This window comes from Taudactylus pleione, unplaced genomic scaffold (assembly GCF_031769625.1).
Source record: "Taudactylus pleione unplaced genomic scaffold, aTauple2 ptg000256l, whole genome shotgun sequence".
NCBI classification, from domain to species: domain Eukaryota; kingdom Metazoa; phylum Chordata; class Amphibia; order Anura; family Myobatrachidae; genus Taudactylus; species Taudactylus pleione.
The window spans coordinates 19,313,147-19,328,331 of NW_028284658.1; the positions used below are offsets into that span (position 1 = coordinate 19,313,147).

The 15,185-nt window shown below is 41.1% G+C and overlaps 1 protein-coding gene across 1 annotated transcript in view; it reads left to right on the forward strand.

The window, feature by feature from the left end:
- The first annotated feature begins 2,778 nt into the window (after window positions 1–2,778).
- The window catches only part of SOST (sclerostin), a 29,350-nt gene continuing 16,943 nt past the window's right edge, over window positions 2,779–15,185 (forward strand). The window contains exon 1 of the mRNA XM_088480832.1: window positions 2,779–3,336. Within this exon, the coding sequence (XP_088336958.1) occupies window positions 3,114–3,336 (223 nt within the window). The 5' untranslated portion in view covers window positions 2,779–3,113. The remainder of the gene's footprint in view (window positions 3,337–15,185) is intronic.

The following is a 15,185-nucleotide window of genomic DNA, read 5'->3' on the forward strand; positions in this document are numbered from 1 at the left end:
GTCCCACGTAAGTACTGGATACCATTTGTTTTGTACCATTGCCTTGATCGGAACAAAACGTTCACAGAGATCTAAGTCAATCAAACTGATATCAGTATGCACAGAAATTGTACTATCCTAATTATTAATTCACTTTAAGACCATATTGAAGCACCCACCTATACTCTGTGTAAAAAATAATATTCCTGCTCCTTTCTCATTACCTCTGTAGTTACCCAGTGTAGTCAAAATTCAAACATGACTGTTACATAACTGCCAACATGTCAACAGCAGAAGTACAAAGCCGCAGCACTGACACTTGTAAATACATAGCGACATCTTAGCCGACCTCTAGGCTCTACAAAACTGAACATGGTTATAAATAATATACTTTGTTATATGTTAAGCTTTTGCCTTCTAGTACAGATGACCACACCTGTCCATACTTCCCAACATGACCCTCTCCAGGAGGGACACAATGCTCTGGTCTTGGACTTCCCTGGTTAGAGGTGGGGCTGCAGCGCAGTTCAAAATTCAAATAGGGGAGTCACACCAACTGTCATTTCACACACTGCCAAACATCACTGGCTGGGACTCACTGGCAGTTGGTGTGACTCCCCTATTTGGATTTTGGACTGTACTGCAGCCCCACCCCTGGAGCCGCCACCAATCACAAATTACCAGGGAAGTCCAGAACCAGAGCATTGTGTCCCTCCTGGAGAGGGTCATGTTGGGAGGTATGCCTGTCCCATGCTGCTGTTCTGTATACTATTAACTTTTCCAATAGCATACACTGGAAGGTCTACATGAAAGAGGAATTGCCAATACTACTGTTAAAATAAGTAAAGCAGCAGCAGTAGTATATAGAAGTCACTGAAATGTAGGACTGTAGTAGGTTTTATTGGACCAGGCAGATCTGATGAACAGCTCGGCCACACTGTACCTGCTAAGGACCACAGGTGAAATAAGGGTACTTCCTCATCTTTGCGATCCCCTGCTGGAGGCGCTGGTTACGCTACTTACGTATCTTCACTAGTCAGTGAAGACTAGTGAAGATACGTAAGTAGCGTAAACATGAGGAAATACCATTCAGCCCCTTGCGGGCTCGCTTCGCTCGCCACACTGCGTGCACAGTGGCTCGCTTCACTCGCCACAAGGATATATTTCCCCTCCATGCCCACTTGGATGGTAGGGAATGATGTTGGACACTGGCTGTGTCTTTATGCTACTTACGTATCTTCACTGACTAGTGAAGATACGTAAGTAGCGCAATCAGCGCCTCCAGCAGGGGGCCGCAAAGATAAAGGAGTACCAAAATAAGTATATATTATATATATATATCTAAACATACAAAAAGCACTAATCCACGGCACTCACCATTCCTAGATTTGGGGTGCAACATGGTATGTGAACACATTGTTTAAATAGAAATTACAGGGGCTCTGCACTCACCTTAATAACTAGCAATAATAATAAACAGTGGGGTTTTGGTTCATGAATTGATCAATGAATTTAAGCTTGCAGCCCCCTGTCAAGGGAACCCACATTACTGCAAGTCCCTACTCTATTGCTCAGAATTATAACATGAAAATAGCTAGCACATTAGTGTAATGGTGCATACACATGGTCAGATTTTTCTTCAGATCTGAACGATAACGATTTAAAAAATCTTTCAATCGTTCATATCTGAAGGAAAATCTGACTTATCTGACATGTCTGAATGATGAACGATGAAAGATGCGCGTTCCCGATGGTCAGATAACGATATCTGAAATATGATGTGTTTGCAGTCAGTTTTGGACGGTTCCATTCATTTTAATGCAGTCAAAAATCGTTCATAGTTCAAATCGTTCAAATCGTTTGTCAAATCGTTCAATCTTTCATCTGACACATCTGACAAATCTGACCGTGTGTATGCTCCATTAAACTCAAGATATGCTATCTGGTTTAAAGCTCACAGCAACTTTGCTTTAAAGGTGAGACAGTCACCATGCACGCCTGTTGCAAAGCACCTAAGAAAACAGCTGACACAAGCTATATTAAACAGGTTAAAAGGGATGCATGAGAAAATGTGATCACAAAATGATTAAAAAAAAATAATCAAATAAACAAAAACCACTAATGCACTCACTATTCCTATATTTTGGGGTGCAACATGGTATGTGATCACATTGTCTAAATAGAAATCACAGGGGCTCTGCACTATATATATATATATATATATATATATATATATATATAGTATATGTAAATGAGTTTATGGCATTATGCACTCATTGATGCTACAGCTGTAGTTGAACTATAAGTCCCAGCAATCATTCCCAGTATACCTAAATCTGGTGTATATGTTCTATCTACATCAAAGTACACAAAGAGCAGAGATAACTACAGCCGTAAAGCACATGATGGATAGAATTATATAGATTTAAGAATAATGTTTACATGTTTTAAGAGCTATGTATCATTAATGATAAAGGTAAAAGAAGTGCAACACACACATAAAGCATCAAGAAACAGCACACAAACTACAGCACACAAACTAAAGCACTCTCCCTAAGGGATTCTAAGGACTTCCAATAAGTATGTACATGTGTGTTTGCAGGATGGTGGTCTCTCTCAAATACTGGAAAATAGTTTTAGGTTTTTTTTAGTTACCACCCAGGCAGAAAATTAGAATAGACTTCTGCAAGTAATAAAAATGTTAAAGTGCTTATTGTTTTGTTTTGCAGCTAACAACTTAATTAATAGCCTTGTGTTTCACTCAACAATCCTTTTGATCATTCAGAAATGAGGGAATTACACACATGATGTTATTGACAGTGTGACAATTCTCTAGACTGCTTTCTAAACAGGGACAAGGAGGATAAATTTGGCTACCTAAACTGTGAGATGGGAGGAGTGACAACAAGGGATAAACTAGTGGAGCTGGATAACCATACCACACCTCCTCCCCTCCCTGTGGGTCACCTCTACACCATGAATGAAGCTGGGATTAAGTCCTTCCTATCTTTTTTGTCATTGGCTGTTTCTACTGAACAGAAAAGATTTAAAAAAGGGAGTATCATTTGTGTCTGAGTAACATCTTAAGCCTGTGTCTGAGCTGCAAGGATAATCAGTCAAGCAGCTACAGCATCATGTACATTGCTTTGGCTATAAGCTGTGCCTTTATGCTGCTCCAGACGGTCTTTGATCCTGTACTGGGATGGCCATCTCTTAAAAATGATGCAACGGAAATCATTCCAGGGAACATGGAAAATACTGAGGCCATTGTAGAAACTACTGTGAGCAGTGACAATTACACTCTGAACCAAGCTAAACATGGAGGAAGATACTTGCATCAAACCACTGATCCAACAGGTAACAACACATTATAAAATGTTACAGAGTTTCAATATTGTCACTTTATTTGTACTCTAAGAAAAATGTCCAATATTTTCTGTTTAATATATTGTCTGAGCATTCCGACTGTCACTGCCGGGATAGTTTATAATATATATATATATATATATATATATATATGTTTATTAGCGACAGCTCCAATGTTTATGTATAAAATCCTTTACAGTATATTGTACAAACTTCTGTACTAGAAATTCTAATGGCATTTTTGAGTTTCTGGTGTGTGAGGTTCTGAGTCTCTTCACAAGTAATCAATTATAAAACCTATTAGGTGGTCTTTTGGACACTTAGAAAGTAATGTACTTTGGTTAAACTGGCAGGACCACTTTAAACTCCCCTCCAATCACTAATGAACTAACATATAGCTCCATTTCACAGCATGATAAATGATTTAATAACACGATTGATACTGTGCTCATGAAAGGGCATGTTTCCAGTGCACATAATTACATGAATGATAAAGTACAGTAGTGTGACATTGTTAGATGACTAGACTTAAACTTCCCATGGCAACATTGCTGACCTGCTGCAGTGTACATAAAAATATAGCACACAGAAATTTATTAAGGTATATTTTTTTCACTTTGAACATGATTTTACATATATCCTTTCTTTTGAGAATACCTTTGTGTCAGTAAGGTGTAGAATAATATTTTGATGTTCTAAATGATTTATGTCATCAATAAGTGTGTAGTCACACGTCTGTTAAAATTAATACTAAAGTTGGAAGTGCATTTCATTTGCACACATGAACTGGTGCTGGACATACATTTCTATTTCAGATCTAAGTTGCACTGGCTATTAGTGTAAACAGAGACTAAAATTGTGATTTTTCATGCCTATGGGAGTGTTTACACAACTGGGTTTACTGAATAATAAAAGTTTTTTTTGTTTCCTTTTCTGTGCTGGACCTATGCATGATGTACCTTTATGCTTCACTGGACTAACATAGAGCAAACATGCTCATAATCCAGACAGTTTTGTACACATGATCATGATAATTTAGTTACAAACCACAATTCTGAAGTAGACACTATGGGGGTGATTCAGCATCGGACAGAATTGCAAAGCTGCCCATCTAAGTAAGCCTCAGGTTACTTAGGTTGGCCGGCTTGCGATGCCAGGAAACTGCATCCGTCGGCGCAGTCCCCGGCCTTGCCACTCCCGGAAAATGGGGTTGCCACGTCCCTGTTTCAGGGAATGCTGGCAACCCCCAGCCCCCGCACCGCCCCTTAAATACCTCTGCCTGTCAATCAGGCAGAGGCTTCGAAGGGACTGAATGCGATTACGCAGGACCCATTCTACACACTCGCAGGATGGGTCCTGCACAGCCGCAGATTTGCGATAATTGGCAATCTGCGTTCAGCATTGCACATGCGTTCAGTGCTGAATCAGCCCCTATATTACTACAATAGGCACTATATTACACAGTTGTGAACACCTGTGGTGAAAAAAATAAGGAAATATATTTATGATACAGTTACATCAAGCCACTGTAACCACTCCTAAACTAAGCAGCAGATAGTTACCAAGTGGTGAATCAATACAGTCCTTTAGCGAGGATTCCGCAGATGATTAGGCTGTGTACGTGGTCCACTTGTAGCTGGTAACTATCTGCTGCTTATATTTTACTCTAAGGGGGTATATTTACTAAAGTGCGGGTTTTTAGAAGTGGAGATGTTGCCCATAGCAACCAATCAGATTCTACTTAAAATTTTATCTTGCACCTTCTAGAAGATAATAGCTAGATCTGATTGGTTGCTATGGGCAACATCTCCACTTCTAAAAACTCTCACTTTAGTACGTATACCCTTAATAAGAGACTGTTTGGAGTAAGTCCTAATTTAAACAATCCCGTTTATGAGTGGTTACAGTGGCTTGACACTATCTGAGGTTTATTTTAAATTATGACCTATTAATTTTATTCTCATTTATATATTTATAAATGTGATGCACATGTTTTAATAAATGTTTATTCATATTTTTAACTCAACCGTCCACTAAGAGCTTATGCCTTCATTGTATAGTTTAGAGCGCTGGTAGTTTACATATTCTATAGCACTAATACCATCTGATTTCTCCAAGAGGCCCAAAATTAACTCAGTCAGACCATTATTATGCACATTTATTATTTCAGGTGGCAGATGACCACTGTGGTGCCACTGTAGTTAAAATGTGTGGCATACTTGCCTATTCTCCTGGTTTGTCCAGCAGATTCCAGAATTCAGAGCTGTCCTGGACTCTTGAGATAGTAGATCAACCTCCGAGATACTGCCCACTTTCCCAGAGTAGCCAACTGTATGGGCGCTTTATGACGTGATTTGTTGTAATCTGCTTCATTATGGCCCCCAACAAGTATGGTGTGTGTTCATCCATTAACTAACAGGACACCATATGTTTTGGCTACCCAGAGGCAAACTATCCAACTTGGTTACCACAGAGTATAACCAAATTTAAAAAGCATCCTGTAGTTTGATAGTGCTAGCATAGGCGTACGTGCGTGTTTATGTGGCCAGCTTTAGGAGATTATAAAACAGCCCGTCAGCTGAGTTAGTTGTAGCTAATGAATTAAATTATGCTGTTTAGTGTCTCTCCCATAAAGAATCATACATACAAGAAGTGAGAGCGGTTAGGTGGGGAGGCTTTTCATTTCTTACTATTACCCCTTTTACACCACAGCTAAAACCCAGGTTATTGCATGTTTAAGCTGGGTTGCTGCTAGGTGTAAAAGGGGCAAGGGTTGGATTCCCACTTCGAGTGACCTGGCAATGCAACCTGGGTAGCTTGCAGGGTTTAACACGGGAACGACCTGTGTAACCGGGTTATGCGACCCTGGTCCTGTTTACAACATAGGGACTTCCAGGTTTCTCAGGGCTTGGAGATGTTACCCCCAAGCGCCGGAAGAAGTGTTCCACTGCACCCGTGTACAGTGTGTACGGCGCCAATCCGGGAGTAACCCAAATTGTCGCTGCAGTGGAAAAGGGGTCTGTCCCGGTTCGGACCCATTTTGAAACAGTTCCAAATCTCGGGTCAGACCCGGTACTTAGGTGGAAAAGCAGTATTTGTGAATGTATGCAGTTAAATATCTCCGTTAAATAGAGATGGTTGTTTTTCATTATTGTTTAGCTATAATATTATGTTTCAGCCTCTACTTTGTCTGCTGAATTAATGTTCTGTACATGTACGTACATTTTAGTTCTGTAAGCACAAGCTGTGTGATATCTCATCCAGCCTGCTAACAGCTTTAGACCTTACCATGCTTATTTCTCTTTCCTTCCTAGGAGCTTATGTTATAGCCTGCGAGAATGGAAACCTACCCTTTATTATTCTAATAATGTCATCACTTCAGTGCTCGTTAAGAACATTTTTAGAATATAATCTAATCTCTCTTGTAGACAATATATACTTAGATTGATATATGTATAGGTTGATGTAACTAGTAACTTTTGCTGGTCCAGGTGATAAGTTTTCACTTGTTTGATAAAAAATAATTATAATATGAATATTAACAGAAGGAAAGTATGAGTGCTCACATCACTGTTAGCCAAGAGTCATGCTCAAAAGCAAACACTTCAAAGTGCCTTGTAGAAGCACTGCACTATATTCAGGTTGGAAATACGAAATACTACTATCACTTATACCCCTTTTCCACTGCTGCAATAACCCTGGCTATTGCCGGGTCTACCCAGGTCGTGGCTCAGTGGAAAAGGGTCCAGGAAAAATAACCAGGGGGGCAAGTGACCCTGGAACCCAACCCAGGGTAGACTTGGACAGAGGATAGACACGGGTAATGGTGCAGAGTAAATGGCGCGACCCGGGTTATCCGACCTGGTCATGCCTAAAATTAGGTGATTGGTGGTTGTGGAGTAGTCACCTCCCACTTTTTATGACCTCGCAAGTTTAGCAGGGCAGACCCGGGTTCAGTGTGAAGGCTGTCCTGGGAATAACCCAGATCGAAGGTGCAGTGTAAACGGGGTCTGACCTGGGATGGAACCACGTCCAAAAACCCAGGTCGGACCCAGGTTTTTGGTGGAAAAGGGGTATCGCAGTACAAACAGACAATCTCCACATTATCCTCATAATTGATAACCCACAGTTATTCACAGTGTATGGCCACTGTTATTTCTGCTTTGAGATCAATACAGAAATCAGTAACTCTAGTCTTAACAGCACTTTTTGACCTGTCTGCGATTGCTAAAATGCCTTTTTTAAACGAGGACAATTGCCAATTAGACAGATTATTTAGTAGTTGAAATAGGAAGTCTACGCAGGTGACAAATACAAATGTGATTAAACTTGTTCTAATCCTGTCTCACTGTTATAAATGACTAGAGAGGTGCTGTGCTACTGAATGCCACTGTCTTCATCTGATCATCATAGTAGAAACAGGGAGGATAGCTGGTACTTGTTGCTGCACATCTAGTATTGAAGGAGTCATCGACCCTTTAGATGCAGCGTGAATACCAAATTAATCTAATGACTCCTGGATATGTGAATTGTCTCTGTAATAATAAAGATACTGAAAGCCCATTCATCACTTCAGTGTGTCAGGTCATTGTGTTTGTATGTAAACAATCATTAACACTTATCTTCATGAGTCACTAAACTTGAGTTGTGATGGCAGGCGAGCAGTGTAGTAGTGGTTTTCCATTTAAACATTTCAATGTACTTTACAACAATACAGCATAAGAAAACATACCATTCAATGCAAGTGCATAATGGCAAAAGAGATATAATTAGGTTATAAATGCTACAGATAATGGCTGCTTATCTTTAGATTTTGTTTGTTTTACCTTGTGAGAATGTCTCCCATTATTATAGTTTATTTATATAGCACCACTAATTTATGTAGCCCTGTACAGAGAATATGTCAGTCATTACCGTCCTTGCCCCATTGGAGCTTTTAGTGGGGGAATTCCAATTAGACGCAGGGTTTTCAATTAAATATCATTTTCTCTGGGCTGTAAGACAAGGTTTAACACGTGGAAGCCCAGTCACTAATTGGTTTTCCCCCTTAGTCTATAGTCCCTAATTTACAAGCACACACTGGTGTTAAATGTTAATCATTTTGTCACAATCCAAGTAACCTACCACTATGTTTTTAGAGTTCGGAAGGAAACCGGCGCACCCAGCAGAAACTCACGCAAACATTGGTAGAACATACAAACTCCACACAGTTTGGCCATGACCACTATCTGTGCTGTGGTAATAACTGTAAATGAGCAATTATACAGGTATTTCTATGTCCGTGCCTTACTTATACCACTTTAACACCTAAATTCTGGGTCTGACCCGGAGTTGGAACAGGGTTCCAATCCGGATCAGACCCGGAATTTAGCTGCTGCCGACCCAGGATATTCCCGAGTTGGTGCCATTCACACCGGAGCTGGGTCTGCATAGACCCAGCTTTTCCATTGTAGAAGTGGACACTTGGATATGACGTCATCTCCAAGCACCACTGGCCGGCATGCTGCGCGCTCCAGATCATCGTTACCCGGAGCGTGCCGTTCACACGGCAGGGTTTCATGGGTTACTCCCGTGTTAAACCCTGCTAGTTACCTGGGTTGGATTGCTGGGTGACTTGACCCGGCGATCCAACCCTCTCCCCTTTTACACCAAGGAGCTACCCAAGGAGCTACCTGGGTTAACCCTGCAATTACCCGGGTTTTAGCTCTGGTGTAAAAGCGGTATTATATTATGATCTAACTTTCAAATCTATCTGCAACACCCACCTAAAAGAAATGATATACTCATACTGTAAAGCATTGTTTATTTTAAGAGGCATGTGAGAAAACAAAATTGCTTTTTATTTTTTTATTGTGCCTAACCTTGCATGTATTTGTGCATATGTATGCGCATGCCTATTAACTGCATAATCTAGCCCAGAGGTTCTCAAACTCAGTCCTCCGGACCCCAAACAGTTCATGTTTTCCAGGTCACCTACCAGATGAACAGGTGTATTCATGACTCACTGACACATTTTAAAAGATTCATACAGTAGGTAGAGCTAATTATTATTTCACTTCTGATTCTGTGAGGAAACCTGGAAAACATGCACTGTTTGGGGTCCAGAGCACCGAGTTTGAGAACCAGTGATCTAGCCTGTATTTTTTGCGCTCTGAGATGTAATTGAATCTCTAGCCCTGTAGGTGTATAGTCATGTGTTAGTGCTACTTGTGCTATATTAGTCATTTAAACTGTTTTATTTACTAACATTAATTTATATAATCTGCACGTGTTTTACATTTGAAAACAAACACAATATTGAACGAAAATAAAATTAGCAGATAGGAATGTTAAGCTGGGTACACACTATGGGGCATATTCAATTTGGAGCAAAAAGCCGTTCTTGGCAAAACTTTTTCGCCGACGACGTCATTTTCACATTTCTCACTCATCCCTATATTCAATTGTAGTGTCTTTTCGCCGGTGCGAAAACGCAATGCAATGTAATAGGCGAAAAAGTTTTGCCTATGAATACCCGGTGGAAAAAAGTGCAGAATTGCGGTTTTGGGGTGCAGAGGTGCGGAAACCACTCTGCACCCTAACTGCATAAAAAAACTCTTAAAAAAAACACAAAGGACACCCCAAAAAATCACTTTGAAAATGCAGGCGAGAAAGTTCAAAGTGGGAGTACAAATTAAAAAACTAGCGAAATAGCCTAGGGGGGGTCTGCAAGTATGGGGGAGGTGTTTTGTTGATTGCAGGTGTTTGCTGAAGGTGCTTTTTTTTGCGCTTCTTAATGCTTGCTTTAGCGATTTTTATTTATGCTTTCATCCATTTTCATGTACCCCAAATTTCATGGGACTACTTATTTTTCCAAAAAAACAGTGGTAAATACTATTCTTCACCACTTGCTCAAAGACGCTAAATAGCAGCTATTGAGACCATTTAAAAACTCCAAATACCTGTAACAGGGCTATTCGGGGGTACCCATAGTAAACCCCCATGTTAGAGCATCTTTTGGGGGGTGTCAGGCTGATTTCCCCAAAAAATGACAGGATTTTTCGCTGTTCTCGCCGGGTCCCATTTACGCCGATTTTGGATTAAATACGGGGATATGCGTGGATGAGCGCGATAAGTTTTCGACCTGAAAACCTCCAATGAAGTAGAAAAGTCCGGCAAAAGACTTTTCGCTTCAAATTGAATATGTCCCTATATGGTGTATCATATGAGTTATTGTCCCGACGCGGATCGGAATGATATATCGTACACATCGTATAGTGTGTATGCCTGATCATTGCATCTCCCCATCTGCTGTACAGCACGGCAGATGGGACAATGGAATCAATTACGTGGTGTAGTTATATGCAGCAAATTTTACATCTTAATCTATTTTTAATCAGAGATGTGCGCAGACGTCTGTGTTTTGTATTTGTTTTAAATCATCATTGTGTTTTGGTTTTGGATTTCTTTAAAAATTTATAAAATTGCTAAAATCATGTAACTTCGACCTGTTTTTGTTCCTATAATATAATTAATATGAATAACATTAATTTCCAGTAAATTGTGCGAACCTCACAGATTCTGAAATCACGAGGGAGGGACTTACATGCAATCTAAAATATGTGAGATCCGACTTCCGAACTTGCAAGAAGATTCGAGTCAGTATTCGGTTCTACTTGGAACTCCAAAGTGATCCAACCCGGGATTCTGGGCCTGATTCAGACCAGTTTGCTAGGATGCGTTCGCACGCAGCCGTCAGCAGCCGTCAGTATGCAAATCCTGCGATCGCTAGCACGCCAACTATGTCTTGCCGTGTGATTGCGGTATGTATTTAGACGCCCACCAGCCTGACACAAGGTGTCTACTTTTCCTTAGTAACACACATCATCTCCAGGAAGTGTATGAAACAATTGGTAACATCAGACCAATACGCAGCACTTGTGGATGACCATACCCTACCGCAAGCACTACGAGTGCTGCTGTGTGTAATTCAGCCATGTGACGTGTACGCTGACTATGCATCTTAATTATGCACGCCCCTGAAACGGCGTTCAGACGCACAGACACGCCTGTGTTCGCACAACACCACACCCCCGTTTCCATCGACCACCCCGTCACCACCTCCAAATGACACATCTGCGCACAGGGTTGCGAGCGCTACGTGATCGCATGGACTAGTTTGCGGACTGCATCTTATATGCATGCGCTGATTGCAAACATCAGCAAGCTACGTGCGAACGCAGCTTAGCGAAAGGGTCTGAATCAGGCCCTCTGTTCTACTTGGAACCCCAAAGTTCGGGTGTGTTCGGTTTTCAGCAAAACCGAACCGCTCATCTCTATTTTTAATTTGTTTATTTCTATTGTGCACAAGAACATGCCAGGTGCATCCATACCTTCTACTTGAAAATATGAGTTCAGACCACCCAGAGACCAGATACTAAATCTATCTGTAAAACCTTTGTTTATAGTTAGATATTTCATTGGGTGCATGACGCCTGCCAGTTTGCCCCACCAGGTCCCATTGGACTTCTTTATATATATATTAAAGTCATAAAGCAACATTTTTTCACCTACCCACCATCCATATCTTTGTGGCTTACAAAATCAAATACATCACTGAATAGAGGGCAATATGACATAAAACAAACTATACTGTAGTTTTAGTGGGTTATGGGGCAGATTCAGTTGCAAGCATGTCATTCTTGCCTAAATTTGATTTCTCCCCTCCGGGAGAAGCCCAGAGGGGAGCTGCAGCTGACCACTAATGGGATGGGGTCAGGTGCCTCTTGTGGCATAATGCCTGAAATTGTGGGACTGTGAAGAGGGTACAGGGCAAAAATTATGGGATTTTCATACTAAATTTGTTATAATTGATTGGGGGAATTATGGGAAGAAACCTATAGGCTTCTATTGGGTAATGCCAATTACCCCCAATGTCTCCATAAATACTTAAAAGTAGAAAAATTGTACCCAGCATTACATCTGCTGGCCATCAGCCAGTGCATACAGACGATATGTCGATGAACCGCGTTGTTCAGACATATCGCACTGGTTGTGCTGCACAGCCGATGGACAGATATGTGCATACCGGTCCATCGGCAAGTGTGTACAGGCGGTATGCAGACCGCCCGTGCACACACAGTGGCAGCCGCCGGGACGGGGCCGGCCCCGCCCCCGACCCGCCTGCCAGTGGGACCCGCGGCTGCTGGATAGATGATGGCCGTTTAGTGTGTATGAACGACCATCATCTAAAGATATATCTGCAGATCACTCAATCTGCAGATATATCTTTCAGGTGTGTACCCACCTTAAGTCTGTTTTGCAGATGGATCTTGTGATTTCTTGCAATGCGCATACCAGCTGTGCCTATGCAATTATGAGCAACTGTCATATGCATTTCAGTTGCAGCATCTCTACTTGCAGCTGAGAGGATGTAACTGGCTGGCAACAGGGCATTCACACACAGGAGGTGTGCTGCGGGTGTGCCGTGGCATGTAGGTGGGCATTATTTCAGACAGATCTCTTTCACCAATGATAGGGCCACTGCATGTGCACATTGATAAAGTGATGTGCGGCTACTTTCACAAGCAGATGTACAGGGGCATTAGGGCCATATAGATGTCACCAACTGTGAATACAGGTGGAAATACGCATTTATTTCTTGTATGTAATTCTGAATCAGCTTTGTGGCTAAGCCTTGGAGAGAGACATTACATGAAGAGAGATAAGGGGGTCTGAACTAATCTTTGGAGGGTGGGATGTACTAAGCATCACATCCACAATGCTGTACATTCCGCCACTTATCGGTAACATACCGGTGATATTATTACCAGTATGTACCTAGAAAATCGCAAAGGACTGTTCTCCCGATTAGAGCTGTTCTTTGCGATTGAGGGATTTTCCAGTTTTTGACCCAGAAGTTCCTCTGGTGTCCTTTTCCGCATGTGCATAAGGAGGCGCAGGCCTCGGGGTGCTGGAAGAAATCCGATTGGATCCCTCTCAGGAGGAATTGCGGGAAGAAGCCCATAGTCTGCACTGGGTAACGCCATCTAAAGATAGCGTTATCCACCTGGTCCAAGCTTCGGAATGTATCGCATTCCAGGGCTTGGTACATATGGAAATACAGCCAAAACTGTGTAAACATGGTTTTTCTGAGTTTTGACTGCATTTCACCCAGAGAGAAATAAAGTGAAGAGAGATAAAGTACCGACCAATCGGCTCCTGTCATGTTACAGGCTGAATTTGAAAACTGACAGAAGCGGATTGGTTGGTACTTTATCTCTCTCCAAGACTTGGTACATCTACACCTTCTGTATCATAGACATAGGCCAGCATATATAAATATTTTCAAGGCCAGTTAGAGAAATGGCTGTGAAATCAAACTGTACGATATGGAAAACAACATTTATTCAGGAAAAGTGATACGGTGGTATTATGATTTGTGTGTCTGCAGACTGAATCCCAACACTCATAATCTCATTTCCACAGTTTACACTGGTTATAAATGATTCCTGTGTTAAAAATGAGAATAAATGTTCTTTTATACAGTGACTGATATCATACTCAGTACAAAAATGTCTTAAACACCCACACAGGAAATGTTTGAATGGATTTTTCAAATGCTGCAGTACAGTCTGCATTCTGGTTTTAATTAATTTCTACCAGAGCAATCCATTTAAAAGCTGCCAATTAAAACACAGTTCTTTCATGTCCATTGGTGGTATGTAGAAAATTGGAAATACAATGAGCGAACAAGCCCATGCTGGGAAGCATTTACATTGACAATCTACCAAAGAGAAAAGGGACCCAGGGGTTATCATAGCTGATGACCTCTAATAGGGCAAACATTGTGACAAAGCAGCATGGGTTGTGGGTAAAACACTGGCGTTCATGGTTTTTAACCTACATTGCCTCTTGATGCACTGACCTGATGAATGTGAAGTTACCATGGGAAAAACTAGGCTTCGTATATAGCAGTGATTTAACTGAGCAATGTATTGCTACATAAATCTGCTTACACACAGAATTGGAGTTTATTTAGTATAGTGTAGTATGCGCAAATATGTTGTAAGTAACCCAAAGCAGTCAGTCAAATGCAAAATGTTATTTCTATTGCAGTTCAGCAGTTTACAAAATAAACAACTGACTGGCTGTTATATCTAGCAACATATGTATCTACTTAGATGAAAATCATTGTCATTGGATTATATGAATATTATTTTGAGCTATATAAATCTTTGATACCTACTGGTCTTTGTATAAGCGAATTGAATATGGTTACGGCAAATGGATAAAATATTATATGGAATAATTCACATGACATGGTTAATGTAAACTAAGGCCCTCATTCAGACCCACTCGCAAGTGGGCGTACGCACGTTCGCCGTACGTAAAAAAATATTTAAATTCAAGCACTCGCTCGTTTTTTCCTACGCAGCTAAAAATCCGCCCCAAACTCAGGCGACCCCTCCTCTGACTAACGAGCGTGCCAAATAGCGAGCGTACATCCCCGAAATGGCTTGAAGGGAACGCACGCACAAGTACAAACCGGAAGTGGGACTGTCAGATTCCGATTACCTGCTCGTTTTTTCGGCCTACCTCCCTCAATCGTATCATGCCAATCAATGTATCAATTAGCTTAATTGTTTTTTTTTTTTCAACACAATGCAATAAACTTTAATCTTGTCCGTATTTGTATTTGCTCGCAGAATACGTACGGCTGAAACCTTCGCTTTTATTGTTCCAAAGACATGTTAGCCCCAATTAAACAATTGTTCTATTTGTTTGTCTCCCCACAATTTTTCTGTGGTTCATTTCTTTATTTAAATTTGCTTACGCATGTCACTGCATCAAGCCTATCA